This window comes from Hydra vulgaris, chromosome 15 (assembly GCF_038396675.1).
Source record: "Hydra vulgaris chromosome 15, alternate assembly HydraT2T_AEP".
NCBI classification, from domain to species: Eukaryota; Metazoa; Cnidaria; class Hydrozoa; order Anthoathecata; family Hydridae; genus Hydra; species Hydra vulgaris.
This window is the reverse complement of record NC_088934.1, coordinates 3,407,501-3,429,797: the sequence shown is the minus strand read 5'-3', so window position 1 is coordinate 3,429,797 and position 22,297 is coordinate 3,407,501. Positions and strand designations below refer to the sequence as shown.

At 28.9% G+C, this 22,297-nt stretch overlaps 1 protein-coding gene across 1 annotated transcript in view; it reads right to left on the bottom strand.

The window, feature by feature from the left end:
• Positions 1 to 16,958: 16,958 nt before the first annotated feature.
• Positions 16,959 to 22,297, bottom strand: part of LOC136091611 (E3 ubiquitin-protein ligase RNF31-like) — a 118,273-nt gene continuing 112,934 nt past the window's right edge. The window contains exons 16-17 of the mRNA XM_065819316.1: positions 19,966 to 20,134; positions 16,959 to 17,276 (exon numbers count right to left, since the gene is read on the bottom strand). Of these exons, the coding sequence (XP_065675388.1) occupies positions 17,238 to 17,276; positions 19,966 to 20,134 (208 nt within the window). The 3' untranslated portion in view covers positions 16,959 to 17,237. The remainder of the gene's footprint in view (positions 17,277 to 19,965; positions 20,135 to 22,297) is intronic.

Genomic DNA, 22,297 nt, shown 5'->3' with positions numbered 1-22,297 from the left:
CGATCCAACTATTAAAAGAGAACAATCTTTACAAAGGTATCTTAAGAAACTTAGAAAACATAATTGTTTTGAAAATGATGTTTACAATAAAATTTATCCTGTTGGTTCACAAACAGCAAGAATTTATGCTTTACATAAGCTGCACAAACTCAGTAAAGATTCTTCTCTACCACCTTTTTGGCCAATTATTTCAACAATCGGGACATATAATAGTAAACTTGCCAAATATCTTTCTGATTTTTTGTCTCCTTATATACCTAAACTTTATTCCACCTGTGACTCTTTTTCTTTTGTTGAGGAATTAAAACAAGTTGATATAACTAACAAATATATGGTTTCCTATGATGTTGAAAGCTTATTTACTAATATTCCACTTAATGAAACTATAAATATAGCTACTGATTTATACTTTAAAGATGAAACGTGCCTAAAATATTTTTCTAAAGCTCAGTTCAAAAAGTTACTTCAAATCTCAACATCCAAAAATCATTTCTTATTTAACGGGAAATATTATGATCAATTAGATGGCGTTGCCATGGGTTCTCCTTTAGCGCCAATTTTAGCTAATATTTTTATTGGGTTTCGCGAAAAAAATGGGTTAGTAATTGCTCTTTCTCCGTACCGATTTTCTATAAACGTTGTGTGGATGATTTTATCGCTATTTTTAATTCAGAGTTTGAAGCTCAGGAATTTTTTACACATCTTAATAAACAACATAAAAACTTAAAATTTACAATGGAAAAAGAACAAGATAATCAAATAGCATTTTTAGATGTTCTTATCAAAAAGTCTGTTTCACTTTCCACATCAGTTTATCACAAAAAAACATATACTGGTCTTTAACAAAAAATTTCCAGTTTTGTTCCCTATTGTTATAAAATTAGTCTTATACGTTGTTTAATTGATAGAACGTATAAAATCAACAACACATGGCTAGGATTTGATAAAGACATAAAAAATCTATCTAATGTTTTAAAAAATAACCAATATCCACCTAAAATAATTGACACTGAAATTAAATTATTTGTTGATAAAAAGTTAAATCCATCTGCGATAAATAGTATTGATAACCATAATATAAGATATTATAAGCCTCCATTTATAAGTTTTTACTCAAATTTTACTAAATCTAAAGTTAATAAAATCAGTAAAAAATATTGTAAAGATGTTATAATTAATTTAATTTTCACTACCAACAAATTACAAAACAGTTTATGTTTTGTAATTTGTTGGTAGTGAAAATTAAATTAATTATAAAAAGATCCACTTCCTAAGCTGCTCAAATCCAATGTTGTTTACAAATTTTCTTGTGCTGGATGTAATGCCAGTTATATTCGAGAAACCTCCAGGCACTTAACAACAATGATTCATGAGCATCTTACAAGTGACAAACAATCTAATGTTTATAAGCATTTACTTTCATCTGTTAATTGTAAAAATCTAAGTAACTATAATTGTTTTAAAATTTTGGATACTGCTTCTAACAAAAACAAATTGAAAATTAAAGAAGCGCTCCATATTAAATGGGAAAACCCAACTTTAAATAAACAAACTGTTCATTATAATATAAATTTGTCTATCTAGTTTTTTTTTGTTTTGTTTTTTATTTACTTATAATTTACGGTATTTATTTACGGTATCATAATTTGTATTATAATTTTAATTGGTTTGAAACAATTCTATTTGTCTGTTATCATTTCTCTGTAATGTCTTCAAATTTTGATTTTATATTTATATCCAGAGTTTTAAATTGTAGATTTATCTTTTGAAAATGTAGTATGTTAACTACGAAACATGCCAAGATTAAGAAATATCGTGTTTTTCTTTAAAATATGTATATATATATATATATATATATATATATATATATATATATATATATATATATATATATATATATATATATATATGTGTATATATATATATATATATATATATATATATATATATATACACATATATATATATATATATATATATATATATATATATATATATATATATATAAATTATATTAGTGTATTCTACAAATAGAGTGCTCAATGTTCTAGGGTTTAAAGTTCAAAAATTGAAGAAATTTACATTTTTCCAGGCAAAAATCTTCCAACGTTAGACAAGCTCACTCCTGCCGATGTCATAGATAAATCTTTTTTTTTTAAATATTCTTTTAAAATATAGAAAATCAATATAAAATAATTCGAAATATACAATTTTATAATATAGGGACAATTAACCGTATGCTTAATACTTTTTTTATTATAAATTATTTGAAAATAAAACTTTGGTCAACCAGGAAAGTTTTCGCCCAGGTTTGCCCACCTTGAAATTTTTTGCGTTTGAAAATATATTGTTTATAGAAAATTTTTGGAAAAGTTTTGGCTACTTTTGTTTGCTTTTTTATTTATAGGGTCATTCCAAACATGATGCACTTAAATTAAAATGCGGCTCCCCCTCTCACTCCCGATGTTTTTTAACGAGTTTCAACCGTGATAATGGTTAGCGGAATATTCTAGTATAAAAGCGGACCAAATAAAACAAATAAAACGATCAAATAAACAAAATCGAATAAACAAAGTAATAACAACTAATATTCAATAGTTATTTTGCGGTGAAACTAATTTTAGATACGAGGAATAAAGACATTTTCGATTATTTAATTAAAGGAAAGTATGAAAATTAATATGAAAGTTTAATTAGTAAGGAAGTAAAAACCAAAGTATACAAACTTTGGTTTTTACCTTCCTTACTAATCAATTTCTCAATGCTATTCGAATTACAATCAGATGAGGTTAACCGAAAAATTTATAAAAAACTTTAGATAAAATAGAATGAGACAGGTAGACAAAAAGGAAGGTTTATAAATCGTTAAGAGAAATGGTTAAATATGGAATTTACTGTAAACGAACCTCAACAACAAGTTATGATAAAAAATGTGCAACGAGGTGCACCTTTAAATCATTTGTAGATCTCTCAACAAGGTCTTAGAAAAGTAGATCTTCAGAGATTACTAAAAAGTTAGGTGTTACCACTGAAAGTCTGTTTCACGCCCTTATTCTTAACCTCAATAAAGAAGGTCGATTTAAAGATGCCAAAGTTATCAAAATTTGATGGAAAGTAAAACTGATGGATCCTGTAATATACCATGCTCTAAAAGCTACTTAGCAGAAGATGCTTTAGCTTTAATGTTAGACTATAGAATGAGTAGGACTGACTATCAAACTATCGGTTAAGGGGCCTTAGATAAAGGTTGTATGTTATACCCTGCCTACAATTTTATTGTGAAAGCTAAAAGTAAATGCATTCCAGATTCCGGAATTGTCACATCGAACTATAGTGCTTCTGTGAATCTTCAAGGAATAATGGATCATATTACAAACAGAATTTGGAAAGTTATGGATAAACTGAAACTACCTGAGTCTTGCAATACTCTTCTTCTTATAAGCAAAGTTGGATTCGATGGTTCATCTGAACAGTCTGTTTACAAACAGAAAACTGAAGATGAAGAGGGCAGATTGCCAGTTCCAGTTGAAGAATCTTTGTTTTTTTTTTGTGTACAGTACCTGTGCAACTTAAAATACAGGAGGCTAATGTTATTCTTTGGACAAAACCCAAAATATCCTCAACCCAATATTGTCGTCCTGTTCAAATGCAATATGTTAAAGAAAATCAGCCAATGATGGAAACACAGTGAGAAGGGAATTTAGAAGCCATGAAATTGATAAGGATCTTGTTAATAGATTTTTCATTATTCTTTGTGTATTGTCCTGTAAGCACCCAATTGATCCTGATAAACTAGAAATATATTGCAAAGATACATTTAAGACATATGTAACATATTTTAAATGGTATCATATGCCTGCTGGAGTGCATAAGATGATTGTCCATTCACACCAGGTTGTAAGAGACAAGCCAGTTCCAATTGGCCTCTTATCTGAAGAAGCCCAGGAAAGGAGAAACAAAGATGTTAAAATTTTTTGAGAACATTTTACAAGAAAATTTTCTAGAAAAATTATAAATGAAGATGTAATGTGAAGATTGCTCTGCTCACCAGACACCTTTATTACTTCTATAAGGCGAAGTTCTGAATCAAAGAAGGAACTTGCTCTTCCAGCAGAATGTTTAGATCTTCTTTTGTAATTTACTGAATGCAATCATATTCTTTATTGTATTCTTAATTGTAGTATTGATCATATGGGTTCTAAATAGATTTACTTTATTTAAAGAAATCTGTAAAAAGCTGCATGTTTACATTAGCGCATTTATTTTTTAAATAGGGATTTGACACCTGTTTCATTGTTGTTTTTTAAAAAATCAAGCCCTTTATAATTATGTATTTTTAAATAGCTCAGTTTTGTAAAAAAAAAAAAATTAGAAATTTTAAAGATAATTTATTTTTATTTATAATCTAATTTTATAATTACCTAGAAATGAAAATATTCATGTCTAGGTAATTATAAGATGTGTCCTTGATGATTTTGTTTATTAATCAACCAGAAAGTCAAACTATTAAAATAAGTATTGTGGAAATAAGTTTTATCATATAGATCTAAAAATGAGTGTAAATGCAAAAAGTATGTCACGTGTTATGTCATGTGTCCTTGGTGTGTTATTTTAGAGTTTGTTTATTCTACACATTAGTGTTCGTAATATTCGTAAGTGTACCATAAATCATGGAAATTATTAAATTAATTTAAATATTGTCATGTGTCTACTTTTTGTCCTTAGAGTTGTCCTTGTGTCAAATGTTGTGTCTACTTTTTGTCCTTGTTGTGCTACTCTACATGTTTATGCAATCTATCGAGAGGTAATAAATGTGTAATTTGTCCTCCAGAAAATATTAAGCTAAAAGGTATTCCAAAAATGATTATGTTAAAATAAGTACATTAAAATGTAAGCTATTACGCTATGTGTTGATTATGTTCTGCACATGTATGATATTTATTCATTCAATAAAAGTGTTTCATACATGCTGGTGACTATTTATAGTTAATAGAAAGTTGAAAATTAAGTATGAGACACGTATCACGTGTTTGTTATTCGTTATTTCATTTGTCCTTGGTTTCGTGTTATTGGTGTGTGCTTTAGAAGTATGACAACTAACATCACAATGGTGGTTATTGTTGAGCAAAGTATAATGAACATTCACCGAAAATTTTGGCTTTTTAGCATCAAAATCAGCAAAAATATGATTTTTGCCTCAAAAGTGACATTTCTGGAGCACTGTGTGCCCCAAGAAGACCTAACGATCTTGTCACAGAGCACCGCAGAAGTGCATTTAAATAGCAAGTTCACGCCTCCTTTTTTACCATAACGCAAAAATATGTCCAGAGTTCTTTTCAAACCTAGATCTCCTGGTTCTCAAGCAAGTGCTCTAACCACTGCGCCACGGCCGCAATGATATCCTAATGAATCCTAAACTACTGAATGCAAACTGCAGTTTGCTTTCAGTAGTTTAGTAGAAATAGTCAAACTGCGTACGTACTCACCGTTTTTAACACTCCCTTCCCCCTTTCCCACTCCCCCCCCCCTTCCTTCCTCCATCCTCCTTGTACGCGTTCGTACGATTTTGGGAAACCCCCCTCCCCCATACCTGCGTACGCACTTTATGGATGGCTTCTTTTGTGAATATTAGCTTAAGGTGTGTCTATCAGTTTATATGGTCGAAGGTTGAAACTTATTAACTATTAAAAATTTCAGCATTTTTCGGTGCCTTTGATCTATAACAATGAGTTAAACGTCCAACTATTTATAAGTCCTTGGTCACACTAAATTCAACTTTTAAATAGAAAATGGAGATTGCTAATACGCGAACTGATTATAGGGATTCATTTTTAAAGGTAATCTAATTAAAAAATTTTTGAATAATCATGAATTTGAAATTTTAAAAAATTTAAAAAAATTGTGCGAATTTTGAATGCTTGCTTAATACAATTATAGATTTAATTGACTTAAAATGCAGCGAAGCTCGTAATACACAGTGGCATGGCGAGGATTATTCCTAAAAGTCAAATACAGATTTAGCTATAGTAACCATATCAGATTTAAAAGATAGTGGAAGTGAGAAAGCAAGTTTTATTTATATTATAAACATTTTTTTTGTAAAGGCGTCATTTTTTTACTTTCACTTTTTTAATTATCATATGTTACTTAAAAAAAATATCACTCTTTAGAATATTTAAAAAATAAGTCGGACATTCTGGCACAAAGTCTTTACAAATCAAATTTTTAAAATCGATTTTCTCGGAAACACAAAAAATGGATATACGGACTCTTGGTTTACGGCTGACGATATAATGCAACCTAACAGCAACTTAAGCTTTAAATTATAACTTAAGCTGTGAAAGTATTATGAGTATATTATGAGTATATTAGAGTATAACCGAGAGTATTATGAGATATTACTTAAACGTGAGAAGTATTATGTTAGAAAATTAAGTAATATATATATATATATGTGTGTGTGTGTGTGTGTGTGTGTGTGTGTGTGTGTGTGTGTGTGTGTGTGTGTGTGTGTGTGTGTGTGTGTGTGTGTGTGTGTGTGTGTGTGTGTCTATATATATATATATATATATATATATATATATATATATATATATATATACACATCCAGTGGTTACAGGGTTTAACTCCCCTCCCTCAAAACATGTCATGAGAGCCCTAAAATTTTAAAAAATTTTTCATTAGGTTTTACTATATTAAAAAATAAAACTCCTCACATTTTTTTTTTTTTATTTTTTTATTTTTTATTTTTTTTTTGTTCTTTTTATTACATTATAAATAAGCATTTTGTTACAATATTTAAAATACAAATATATAATAATAAAAACATATATATATATATATATATAATAATCGTTATTAAATACTAAAAGAACGCGGGAACTCGTAGAAGACCATACGGTCTTGTCGTCGAGTACCGCTAAGAAATGATCGTGTTAAAATTTATAAAATATCTACAAGATAAGAAATAAGTTAACGAAGTAAGAAACTTAAAATATTCCGTTACAAATACAAAATACATTATTATATATTACAATTGTTAATGATGCATATATAATTTTTATAAATCAATAGTTAAATAGGGGGTAAAAAGGAAGATCACTAAAAAAAAAAAAAATATCAAAAGTATATTGTTACATCTTTAATTGTAAAAATGAGTTCTTTAAGCTTTTGTTTAAAAGAAAAGTAGTTACTTTGATGAATAAAATCTTTAGTAAAATTTTTTAAAACTATTTTATTCCATAAGAATGGTCCGCGATAATCAATACAAAATTTAAAAAGATTTGTTTGAAAAATGGGCTGCTTTATAAAATTATCATTCCGCAAAATGTATTTATTTTTATATTTCGATGAATACAAATTATGGAAAGAAATAGGGGATGAATTGGTTTTACATTTAAACATAAAACAAAGAATATTAAAAATGTTAAGCTCATATATATTAAAAACTTTCATGTCAAATAATAGAGGCTTGGCATGAGTATAACGGTCTTTAAAATATATGAGACGTACTACATGCTTCTGCTGACAATAAAGAGGTTTAAGTTTAATTTTCTTTGCACTACCCCAAGCAATGTTTGCATAGTTTATGTGACAATGAATAAATGAGTGATATAATTGTACTAAAGTACGTTTATTTAAAACATTTCTTGCTTTGTACAATATACCTATACTTTTTGAAATTTTACTTGATAAGTTTTTAATGTGACTTTTCCATGTAAGATTTTTATCTATACAAACACCTAGAAAGTTGGTTACTGTTACTTGTTTAATTTGTATATTGTCAATAACAAGATGAGGCATGTTAATTGGCAGTTTATGTTTTTTGATAAGAGGATGGAAAATAACCCATTTAGTTTTATCAATGTTAAGAGATAATTTGTTAGTCTTAAACCAGTCAGATATTTTGATTAACTCGATGTTCAAGCAACCTAAATAAAGTAGGAATGCTTTTGTGCGACATGAATAAATTGGTGTCATCAGCAAACATAATTGTTATTAAATCCGAGGCTTTGTATAAATCATTAATATAAATAAGGAAAAGAAGAGGTCCTAATATGGATCCTTGAGGAACTCCACATGTAATATTTAACAAATTTGATGATAATGTTTCATCGGCGTAAACAAATTGTTTGCGATTAGTTAAATAACTTTTTAACAATTTTAAAACATTGCCTGTTATACCACAACATTTGAATTTTTTAGCAAGAATTTTATGATTAATGGTATCAAACGCTTTCGCTAAATCAATTAATACTCCCAATGTGAATTTAGAATTATTAAATGAGTCTGATATACTTCTTGTAAGCTGAATAATTGCATGCTCTGTTGAATTATTTTTTTTAAATCCATATTGCATGTTATATAATAATTTGTTTGATAAAAGGTGATTGTATATTCTGTTGTACAAAATTCTTTCTAAAATTTTAGAAAAAACAGAGAGGATAGAAATTGGACGATAGTGTTTAACATTAGTTTTTTCTCCTTCTTTAAATATAGGAATAATTTTTGCTATTTTTAAATCATCAGGAAAAACTCCCTGATTAATAGAGCATTTAAAAATTTGGAAAAGTATGTCTTTTAAAACGTCAAAACAGTTTATAATAACGTTCCCATTGATATCATCTGGACCAACTGCTTTATTTGACTTTAACAATTTATAAGCACTTTCAAACTCTTCAAAAGACAAATCAAAAAAATTTAGATACGAGTTAAGAGGGTCATATGTTGCCTTAAATGATTTTTTAGGGTTTGGAATTATTTCGGCTAGGTTTTGTCCTACAGATACAAAATATTTATTAAATTCGGAAGCAATTGTTTTTTGATCAAGAATAAAATTATCATCTACTTTAATAACTGAAGGAAAAGATTGCGATGCTTTTTTAGTGTTACCCGTAATTAGTTGCTAATACTCGTTTATTAGTTGCCAAGTGCGTTTAGAGTTTAATTTGTATTTTTCAAGTAAATTAGAGTAATATATTAATTTTGAATTTTTCCTTAGGCGTTCAAATAGTCTAACGTAATTTTTATAATTGGTCTTACTCTCAGTTGTTTTCAATTTTAAATATTTAATATAAAGTTTTTGTTTAATTTTAGATGATTTTAGAATACCTTTAGTAATCCATGGCGATTTAATTTTTTTATGTTTGTAATTTATTTCAACTTTGGGAAAATTGATGTGATAAATTTCATAAAAAATTTTAAAGAAAGGTTTGTATATTAAATTAATGTCTTCAGAAAAGTTAATAATGTCCCAATTAACTAAAGAAAGTTGATATTTAAAAGATTCTAGGTTTTTTTTATGAAAAAGTCGTTTTTTAAATGATTTTTTTCATTATATAAAATTTTCGCATAAATATCTATTGAAAAGAAAATAGGGAAATGATTTGATATGTCACTTTTAATAATGTCTTTTTTAAGCGAATTATTAAAAATATCATTGGTTATAATGTTATCAATTAAGGAAGTTGTTGTTTGAGTAATTCTTGTTGGTTTGTTTATTAGAGGAACTGCTCCATTTTCAAATAGGCCATTATAAAACCCATTAACCCTTTGAGCACGGGGAGCCACGATCGTGGCTTTACCGTCAAAGCACGTAGAGCCACGATCGTGGCTTTGAAAGTTTTCTTCAGAACTGACTTATTCTGCAAAAATACCGCTGTTCAAAAATTAAAAATGGTACCTTTGAATAGAGCACATTTTTTCCTATTATTTGGTATATTGTTTGTGTATCTTGACTTATTTTAAAATGAAGTTAAAATTCAAAATAGTTGTTTTGATTTTTTTTTTTTTTTGTTTAAGTTTAGTTTTTACGTACGGCGTTTAAATTTTAGCACGCGCTCAAAGAGTTAATGTCTTTTTTGACGTGATACTCAAAGCAATTTAAATTCAGATCACCTAATATGTAAAGTAATTTCTTTTTGTGGTTGATTTTATTTACAATATCGTCATGTAAAAATGAACTAAATGTATTAATTTCGCCAGTAGGTGGGCGATAACAACAGCTAATTACAATATTTTTAGTTTTTTTGCTTAATATTTCAAGCGTTTGTTTGTTTTCCACCCTAATGAAATTAAATTATAGCCCGGTATTTTAAAATTATTATCTAAATTTGAGTCAGCAGAACTACACCAGGTTTCAGTTAGGCAAATTACACTAAAAATAGTTAGATTTTCCTCAAAACTATTGCAAAGATTTTCAAAATTTTTTTTTAAACTTCTTATATTTATATGAATTGCATTAAATTTATCACGCTCAAGAAATTCTTTTATTTCATAAGTATAAAAATAGCTGCAGTTGCTTTGTAAAGCATCTGTTTCACTAAAATAACTTTGATCCGGATCGGACTCTTTGTTAAGTATAAAATCATTAAATTTAAAAATGTCAAAATTTTTAGAGCGACTTGAATCCATTTTTGTATTTAAAAACCATAAAAATTAAAAATAAATAAATAATAAAGATAAAATCAATAACTCTAAAATAAAAGAATTTCTTAAAAGTCGCGCGTTACAAGTTTATTATATACAACTTTAGCATATTTACCTTTGGCTCTCAAATCTTTTGCTTCTTTAAATAATTGTTTTCGCAATTCTAAAGTTCTTTCACTGTAGTCTTCATTTACGTAAAATCGATCGTTCCACAATTTTAACTGAACATAGTTATCCAACGCAGTTTTTTTGTCTTTGTAGTTTAAAAATTTAACTATTATGGTTCTGTTGTACTTTTTTCCATCGCTACTTTTTTTCCCTGTCCTGTGCGCCGGTTCAATTTCAACATTACTTTTAAATCCAAGTTTTGTCTTTAAAACATTTTGAATCTTTTCCTCACTCAATTCCCACGTTTCGTTTTCATCTTCTTCAATTCCCGTAAACCTTAGGTTATTTCTTCTGCTCCTGTCTTTCAACTCAGCTAGTTTGTCTTTGACAACAACATTTGTAATATCATTTTGGTTTGATGTTAAGTTTGGCTTTTTTTTCATTTCAGAAAGTTCTTGAACAATTGCTTCATATTTCTCGCTAAGAAACTCCGCCGATTTCTTAAGTTCATTATTTTCTTTTTTTAGTTTTGTATTTTCTTCTTGAAGATTTAATAGCTTAATTTCTATTTTATCAAACTTCTCGTTAAATATTTTTATCAAAGTTTTAACATTTGCAAACGGTCCCCCTAAATTTGCTGGTCTCCACCTCCTTCTCCCCCCGAAAAAATTGTATTGTAAGATTCCCTCTACCCCCCGTCAAGGTGTGAGAAAGTCTAGCCACGGGTTTGTATATATATTTTTGTATATATATATACATATATATATACACACACATATGGATGTGTGTGAGCTTCTGGTGCGGTATTAACTTTTTTTTTTTAAATTTTTGGATACTTTTGCAATCATAGATCGCCGGAAAGGACCGACGCACAGTGGTCCTTTCCGGCGATCTATGATTGCAAAATTATTCCACCACAATATAAGGGACTGAAAATTTGTATACAGGTAAAACATTGTTGTATGTGTAAAACACAAGAATGATCTTGGTTAGTTTGGCAGTAAAGATAGTAATTTCATGGCAATTGTTGTAAGTAGGGTGCACTTTTACTGTCTTCAGGTAATAGGATTAAAACTTGGAATTCCCTAAGTGCCGTGGTTTCAATATTCTACAGTTATTTTCTTAAAAATGAAATCTGTCTACATCTGGCAAAACACTTATATTTCTTAAAATGTCTTTATTTGTCAAGCACTATAATTTTAGTATTTATTTTATATTTTGTTAGATTTTAAAATTTAAAAGTGATGATTTTTATTTTGCTATGTTAAATTATCGTTTCTTAGAAATATTAAGCACTGTAAATTTTGTATATTTTTAATTCTTTATTTAAAAACAATGTTTAAAATAACATTTTATAACATTTGTTTTATTTTTCTGGGGAGTAATTTTAAATTAAACCGATTTTGGTTTTGTTTTTCTAAATTACCAGTATGTAAAAAAATCGCCTAAACCAGAATCCTGAAAATATAAATATAACAATGTATTTGCAAAGTAGGTATTAAGTTTAATGTTTAAAAAAAAGAAAACACTGTAAACAACTTTTTTCAATATTTTATTACATTCTTATAACATGTGATAACAATTTATGCCTACAAGTCTTCAGCTTCTCTTAGCAAGGTTAAAACTAATTGTGGAAAACTAGATTTTGGCTTTTTTCTCTTTAAAGAAGAGATTAAAGGGTCAGAGCTTATAAGAAGTAGATTTAACATGTCTTCCACATTTTCTTTTCTGGATAATTTTCTTGCATGGAACTCTCTGTAATTTCGAATGTCTTTACTTCTATGCTCCTGAGCCTCTTCTGACAGTGTACCAATTTGTAGGATGGCTTCTTTTATAATGAGGCTTCCATGCATCGAAATTTCGTGTACACTTTGCGGCATGTAGAACCAAGAGTATTCTTGAATGTACAAATCAGCAGTTTGCATGGTAAAATTTTCAAAAGTTGGTATATTTATTGCAAACCCCGAGCCAATTGTACGGAGGATTGTCCCTAATCTTTCTATAAGAGATTTATTTACCCCTGTAGCTTGTGAGGCTAGCTCTGGGTTGTAAAAAAAAGTACAAGCCACATTCCCTGTATTGATTGTGCCACAGCCTTTGGTAAATCAACTAAAATGTTCAATTCTCATTGGTTCATCAACTACAACATTCAATTCTGATAGGTTCATCAATTCTCTTCTCAAATTTTCTTGTACTGCCTATTTTCTTTTTTCTGTTTTATTTTTTTGTGTTTTCTCAATTCTCCATTTTTTAATATCTAAACGGTATGATATATTGAGGATACACTCCATGCATTTAATCCAAGCATGTAAGCTTGATAGTCCAAATTGAAGAGCATTTTTGTTTATTGGTCTTGCTCGCACTGCTTCTAGATTGTTAATTATTTTTGGGGATGCGCCACAAATATGACAATTTTGAGCAGCTGTATTGGAAAGAGTGCTGCAAGTTTTACCATCAATCATCGTTAGTGAAAACGTTGATTGTATTTTAAATTGTACTCCTTCCACAATAATCTCACTGGGGCTCAGATCCTGTATTTCTTTTTTAACATTATCAACTTGTTATGTTACAAAATTAGGTGTTTCTTTGTGAAACATTTTTTTTTTTTTTTTAGGTGCCCCAAGAAGTCCTAACGGTCTTGTCACAGAGCTCCACGGAAGTGCATTTAACCAGGAAGTTCACGCCTCCTTCCTTACCGTGACGCGAAAACTTTCCAGAGCTCGTTTCGAACCTGGATCTCCTGCCAGGGTTAACCCTAACCCTGACGGATTTTGATGGGACGACAATATTTTTTTGATGAAGGTACATGATTATTTTACAGAATCAAATAACATGACCCACTTACTGACGAAGCAGTAATATAAGGGAAACCATAGATACAAAATAAATGCTCGAATCGTCACTATCATCCGTTTCAAAACCTTGCATATATCGGCTATGACCCGATGCACTATCACAACCCCACTTGAATAAAATATTTAAATTTTTGGGATCAAAATCCTGCTGCCTTGCTTTTAAAATATCTCTCTGTGCACTCAAAAGTCTTTGAACTGTGTGGTTCACTAATGATTGAAAAAAAACTTCGGCAGATATTTCAGTTATTTTGATGTCACCGGGATAACATAGCATCTTCGCCTCCAACAAACGATTGTATGGTGGGTAAATGTCAGCGTTGTGCGATTTAGAGGTATGTTGAATATCGATGTATTGATTCTTTGTAAATTTATTATCAGCAAAGAGAACTAACGCACGCTCTGCTGTCATTTTTATGGGAGCCTTACTTTCAATGAAAATACATTTTTTTACTTTGGTAACTTTTCTTGGTGAACTGGTAGGTGATGTAACCATATGAATAACTTTCCTTTTATCCTCATGCCTAAATTTAATTCGTGTAGCTAGAGAAAGGTCATCAGATGTCCTATCTTCAACGAGATCTTTCACTCTCCTAGTTTTTGCTGAGTGACTGCATTCTCCGAAATGTTTTTTGGATGCTCTGTGTTTTTTGTCTTTTCACCTTCCTCTAAGCACTTAAAAACCTTCCTCTAGGCCCTTCTTTAGTGTCACTACTATTAAAGTTAATTGTTTCTTCAACAAATTTCATCACTTTATTAAAATTTCTTTCTTTCCGCCATACTTCAAAAATGTCTTGTTTTCTCACACGACACGCCATCGAACCTACAAAAATTAAAAAAATATAGAAAGAGCAAGTACGAGCACACAAGAGTAACTTTTTCTGAGAGATAAATAAAGTAACAATAAAAAAACAGTTTATGTTTATAACAATCCCGAACAATCTCAAAAGTTCTACTCTATTAAAATTTTTTCAAAATTCTTATTTTAGTGCTAACCTATCGTCATCTTTACAATCAAATTATTTTTTTATCAACAAAGATACAACTAGTGTTTTATGATATTGTAAATATATACCTGTTCGCTCAACTTCCATTTCAAAAAAATATTAAAATAACAGTTTTAGGTTCACTTAAATTCACTTTGAAAGGGCGCTGGTAAAATGCCTGAAACTACTGAGCGTAAGCTTGGTAAAGAAGTACAACTTTCGGGTTCAATTGTTTACTTCGAGGTGGGAGTTGAGTTCTAAGAACGATTTATTTTGTTTACCTGGTTATCTAGGTATTCAATGAGTGTCATTACAGCCGATTATTTGAGAATGAATTTTATACCTTTTGCAACCGTAGATTATGCAACCGTAGACATATATATATATATAATTTAGTTTCTTTATATAAAAGTGCTGCATTTTTTCAATTTAGAGAAATAACTATGTAACTGTTTAGAGACAAAGTTTTATTCATCACAAAGTTTTATTCATCACAAAGTTCATTATTTGTACACGAAAATTAATAAATTAATCAAAAGTCTTAAAAAAAGTTGATTTCCTTCTGGAAAAAACAAGTGCAACTAGACAAAATGTTGACCAAGCTGTATTTCGCTATCAATATTTCGTGGCGAATCCTTTGTTGTCGATCACAGCCTTGCATCTTCGAGGCATAGATTCGATCAGGTGATCAATGAAACTTTGTGGAATCGCTGCCCAGGCCTTTTGGATTTGTTCAAACAGTTGATCTTTATTACGAACACCTTCACGATTAATTCTGCGGTTGACGATCTCCCACAGGTTCTCGATAGGGTTGAGATCCGGAGATTGAGGCGGCCAATCCATCACCGATAGGTGGTTGTCTTGAAACCACTGCTTGACTACTTTTGCAGTGTGTTTCGGATCGTTGTCTTGCTGAAAAACCCATTTTATTGGCATATTCCATTCAGCATGAGGTAACATAATATCTTTCAGGATATTTTTATATATGAAACAGTCCATTATTCCATCGTTTTGATGTATTGGACCTAGACCGTTAGCAGAAAAACACCCCCAGACCATTACATTGCCTCCACCATGCTTCACGGGCTTATGGCAGTAACGTAAATTGAGGCGTTTTCCGGCCGGTCGACGTACACGGCAAATGCCATCGCTCCCAATGATGTTGAACTTCGATTCATCACTGAACAGGACATTTCGCTATTTCTGCACATTCCAGTCAATATGAGATGTAGCAAACAGGAGTCTTTTCTTCTGGTTTTTTAGTGAAATCAGCGGTTTCTTTGCAGGGCGTCGAGAAAACAATCCGGCTTCAACAGCACGTCGTCTGATTGTTCGGTCCGATACAGGCAGCTCTAATTGCTTTTGTATCTCGACTGATGATATCCAGGGATCCTTCTTGACGAATCTGACGATCATAGAATTCTCTCTAGAAATGGTGGAACGCGGTGAACCACCTTTGTTATCTGCTGCCAACTTCCCCATAGAACGATATTTGGAACATAGTCTTGATACGGTCCATTTTTTCACGCGATATTTATCACAATTACTTTTTTGTGACATTCCACTTACGTAATCGCAAATAATTTTCTTTCTTAGTTCCAATCCAAGACTGTCGGGAGCCATTTTTGCACTTAAAAGTCTTAAAAATAAATAATCACGATGATACAATAATGCTCTGTGCAACACAACGTCTTGGTTGGATGTGGACTGTATTGACGTAATGAAACACTTGTTGTATTTCACTTCTTGTATTGATGTTCTTCGATAAAACACTTTGATAAAACTCACTTCGATAAACTGTCTTGATAATACTGACTGATTGACTTCCATATACTGACTGAATTATATGTCGATTTATATGTCTCTTATATAGTAAAATGAACCTGTGTGAACCTGTTCTGGAAGATTCTAGATGCTTCTTTTCGATGCTTCTGAATGTTTCTGGATGTTTCCAGATGCTTCTTCTGGAAACTTTTGGAAGCTTCTGCATGCTTCTGGAAACTACTGGATACTTCCTTTAATTATTAAAAAACTTCCGTGACGTTGACACGAACCAGACTTAAGAAAATGAAACAAACCAAAAAAGTTGCACTTGTTTTGTCCGCTGCAAAATTGCAATTGTCAACGAAATTCTGCCTGTGTGCTGTCACCTGATTGCTCATGTCATGGCATGCTATGACTCCAGACTCCTGAACTGTTTGCTGTGGTAGTATAGCTCGTTTCGTTTTTAAGACATGTAAAATTAGGAACACTTTTTAGCATTGTTCGATGTTGGTGGCAAATGTTTTGTCCAATACTGTATGTATATATATATATATATATATATATATATATATATATATATATATATATATATATATATATATATATATATATATATATATATATATATAAATATGATTTGAAACCAAATTAGATTAAGTTTTATCGAAAAAATTTAAATTCGTTTTTCAAATATTCATTTGTATTCAAAATATTTACTTATTTACCATCCTTTACCTTTGGATATTTACCATCTCCTGGAAAAATAAAAAAATATCAAAAAATTCATTGGTTGTCCCTTTGAAAATGAAAACACAAATACTTTGATATAGATACATTACAATTAGTTACACGCATTATCTTGCAATACAGTTATTTGTTGTAAAATTAAAAAAATATATAAAAACAGCTTCTAAAAAATATAAAAATTATACAGAATATTAATAAAACAGAATACAGCTTATACTTTAAATTTAGGTGATAAAAATCGTCATCACAGTTACTTCGTAATTTTCCACACTAATATAAATCTTTTGTAAAGCCAATAGAAAGCCGTAATGAAGCAATAAAACCGTGGAATGACTGTGAGGATCTTCTACAATCATTTCTTTTTTAATAAAGGAAGTTCCGTGCGAACGTACTAAAAACAAACAAAAATTAATATAAAATTTAAAAAATTAATGAAAAATTGAAAAAAACAAACTATATAATATACAAAAACATATGATATAATATAAAAACCTAATTTAATTGTGCTCAAGGTAAAAGATGCTCATACATATATATATATATATATATATATATATATATATATATATATATATATATATATATATATATATATATATATATATATATATATATATATATATATGAATATATATGTGTGTATAGGGGAAGATGGGGCAAGATGGCGAACGTTTTGATAGCCCTGAGTTATTACGAAACCATTTGTCATGAAGCAATAATACTTTGATATTATGTTTATGTTATCATGATGATTTATTGCTTGCATGAATTTTCAGTTTGGATGTAGAAAAATTTAAATTAAAAAGCTTAGGAGTTTGTTATCTGGTCACGTGACCAGAAAATAATATTTAAAAAAACCAATTGGCGTTTTAAAATACAATATGTAAATACAGTTTCGTTTTCACCCATTTTTAAGTTTTTTTGTTGAGTTGTTATATGAAAAACCATCTTGCCCCATCTTAAATATATAATTATAACAAATTATATTTAAAACAAACAAAAAAAATGTTTATACGCAACCTTCTTAATCAAATTCAATTAAAATTTTACGAAATTAGGGGTAAAACTTTAAAAGAAGTTTTCAAATTTAATGGACTGTTCAATTAATATGGTATGCAATGCAATTTAAAAAAAAAATACACCCGAAACACGTGGTCGAAAGAGCAAAACATTTAAAAGAGATGACAAAAATATTGTTCTTTATTCCAAAAGAAATCCTTTTGCAACGTCAATAGAAATAAAAACTACTCTTGTCCTGCAAATTGATGCTTCGACAGTTAGAAAAAGGCTTACTCAACAATATGTTAAAGTAAACATTTTTATCACCAAATAATATTAAAAACAGGAAAGATTTTGCTAGGAAACACGTGGGCTGGCCATCTTCAAAATGGCGAAATATTCTATGGCCAGATGAGACCAAAATTAATTTGTGTGGGTCAGATGCACTGAAAAAATATGTCCAAAAAGAAAAGAATATGATCCCGGATATACCGTCAAAACGGTTAAATATGGTGGTGGAAATATTAAAATGTGGGGTTGCTTTTCATATTATGGAGTAGGTCCCCATTTTTGGATCAAAGAAAATATGAACAAAGAAATATATTTAAATATACTGCAGGATGTTATGCTACCCTTCGCAGAAGAAAACCTACCTTTGATTTGGGTCTATCAACAAGATAATGACCCAAAGCATACAGCAAAGGTAGTAAAAAATTGGTTTCATAACGAGAAAATTCGGATTTTGAAGTGGCCAAATTTTTCCCATTAAACAGCCCCATAAATTCGATAGAAAATCTCTGGGCACACATTAAAAATGAATTAGGAAAACTTCCCAGGACCAAAAATAAAGATGAGCATTAGGGTATAAAACCAAATATTAATAAACTATAAGTAAATTAAATTTTTACTTATTATTGTTCATTATTTCCAAGAAAATATGTACTTAATTCTAATTTACCAATTTTTTTGCATAGTAGTTAGTTATGTTAGTTTACTCAACAAATAGAGTGCTCAATGTTTTTAAAGAACAGGGCAAAAATTAATTAGTAAAAATACTTATCTAATTTTCATCATCAGTAAGCTCACCAGGATGAGCCTACTGATGGCGAAACAATTTGTTGAAGAAAATTAGATAAATGTTTTTACTTTATGGCTATAGTAAGGTACTTACAATAGAAATAATTAACACTGCACCAAAGAAAAATCTAGTTTTTAGATGTTAAATTTGATAAAACTGGATCATGAAAAAGTATTAAGAACAACAGATAAGCTATCATAACCTTACTTAATGATATACGAACACTGCTGAGGCAGGCTAGATTCAAATTTATTTTAAAAGTATTTGATAAGAAGTTTTTGTTTTTGTTTTTTTTTAGTTTTTTTTTAGTGATTGATGCTTTACTTGAAATAATTAAAAAGTTTTTTATAAAATTATAATGGAAACGTTTATTTTTAATATTTATGTTTTGTTTATTATTATTATTATTTTGCTAATATTTTATTCTATTATTTTTATTAACATACTTTCTTCTAATGTGATTTTCATGTGATGTTAATTTCAACACTTATATCGAATATACTATCAAATTCAAGTATGGCTAGGCAATCAACTGGACCCAACAGACTGGGGCTGGAATTTAGTAAGTAATGCATTGGAGCCAATTCAAACTTTACTTCCACCTGCTCCAGAAAAACTTCTCAACACCATCTTTTGCAATTGCAAAAAGGGTTGTAGTGCAAAATGTAGTTGCAAAAATCTGTCAGGGTTTTTTTAGCATTCAGTGGAAACGGAGAAAAATCATATACACAAATAAATAGATTATTAAAATATATAATGCTTATGTGCTTAGGTGTATTGAAAGACAAAATAATAAAAGTTAAAAATTAACTTTTTTTAATTTTATTTTATGGCTTTTAAAAAAATAAAAAACTTTAAAATTAAGGATTACAAGAAAATTAGACAAGACAATTAAATAAGAATTAAAGACAACTGATTATTTTTTTTGCACCTCGAGTTAAGCTTTTCATTTTAAGTCAAGACTATAATCTAGGTTGTCAAAACAAAATAAATAAATAAATACCTCTCGTAATCTTTCATGAAATTCTTCAATAGCTTCATTTTCATTTTGTTTCAAAAGATCTTTATAACTTCTTGTCAATACAACACTAAGCTCTTCAATCGATAAAACTAAGACTGGGTCTAAGTTATTTTTGTTTACTAGCGCAACAAGGTACTCAATATAATGTAATCTAAAAATAATTATAAAGTTTAGATTTATAAAACTTTTCAATTACATTTTTAACTTTTTTGTGTTTTGTAAACAATAGAAATAATAAATATTAATTTAATCAGTTGTTATAAAATTGTAAAAAAAGGTCCTGTTATCCTGTTATTGAAAAATGCAAGGAGTGTAGCTGCATTACCTGAGGGTTTTGGTTTTGGCAAGCAATTTATAAATTAAAAAGTTTTTAAACTTTTAATTTATAAATTATTTTTTTAATCAATATTTTTTCAAAAAATATAACTTAAAAGTTAACAATTTTTGGTAAAAATTCAAGACAACCTAGCAAGAGTATTATTGCCTTTATTTATGAACAATCTTATTAATTATGTTTCTCTTTATTATTATTATTTTTTTGCTTTATTCAATCAACCAGATTTTAACTACTGCGCCCTTAGGCATATGAATAGTCGTCACCCTTTAATTCATAAAAGAAGTTAAAAAATACATATTTACAGTAAACACAAACTTTATGTAAAGTCATAAAACTTTTGTCTATTTAGTGATATTTATGTTAGTAAGCTACATTTTTAATGAATATATTTTCAATTTTAATTTTAAAAAAATCTTATTTTCTAAGAATTGTCAAACTTTATTAAGATCTACAACACATTAATGACTCAATATCTATAATATACATATATATATATATATATATATATATATATATATATATATATATATATATATATATATATATATATATATATATATATATATATATAAATATGATATATATGGTATATTTGTCTCTGGAAGTGGTCATAAATGTACAGGTGGTTATTAGGTGTTGTCAAGGATGGTCCTGGAATGTTCCAATGGTTTTTTCAATTAGATGGTTTTTCAATGGTTTTTTCAATTAGATGGAACAGTTGTATGTTTAAATATAGGTAATTGAGGTTGAGGAATTTAAATCTGGCCATATTTAGTTTCCAGGAGTGGTTATGATTGCACAGCCAGGTGTAGTTATGGGTTATCAAAATGGTGTTTTTGTCATTATTATTTATTTAATGTATTTAATTTCTTTAATATTGTGAATATAAACATAAAACGTTCAATAAAATTGAGCTTTATTTACATAACTTTATATATATATATATATATATATATATATATATATATATATATATATATATATATATAAATAAACATATATATATGAGAAATTAGGTGATGACGTACATCAAGAGCTCCTTGACCTTCTCAGGTTGATTAGAGTCTTTGACTTTTCCCTGACTCCTCCTCATTCTGGACACCTTAGCATTGTAGCTGAAAAGCATTTTCATCATAAGATCATGGTTTGGGGCTAGAACAACTTCATTGTGTAGTGCACTCTGATGTTTTAGTGTAAAACATTAATATTAGGGTGTATGAAATGACTATTTTTCATAAATAATTTACTGCCTTTCTGTTTTTTTAGGCGTTATTTAAATGAACGACATTTGATCCATTTAAAGTACAATTTTCTAGATGAAAACAGCATTTTAGAAAAGTTATTTAGGCGACTTTTAAACGAAAAGTACTAGATTTTAGGTTTTCTTGCTTTCAATAAATTGAGAAATTAAAAATCCTTTTTTCTTGTAAACTCTTTGTTTTTACATAATTAAAAACTTTTTGCATACATAAATACAAAATAATAAATCTTCCATTAACACAATACAACTATCCACTAAAATGTACATTAAAAAACCGCTTAAACACATGCTAAAAAACACATATTTGTCATAGAATGTTCCATAACTTTCCACAATATTATTAAAAAAGATTTTAACAGGATTTAAAAGATCTAAAACCGTTCTTTATGCATCTTCTTCAATTTTTTAAAGCAAAATCTACAAATAGATATCATTTATAATAAAAAGCCTAGCACCTAATGTGCTCAGCTAAGCTCAGAAAACTTGGTTGTAAATTTTCATCTATATTAGAATGTAATTTAAGGTAGATCATTTGTGCAGCCTAGTGCGGTCTAGTGTGTCTCTGCTTGTATAAAAGTAAGTGTTAAAAAAAGGTTGCACATTTTAAGTGGTTTTATTAAAAACACTTTAAAAAAAAGCAAGCATAAGAAATAAATTTTTATATTTCTTCTTCTTATTTCAATATGTATGTCAATGTACATATACCGTTAATAATA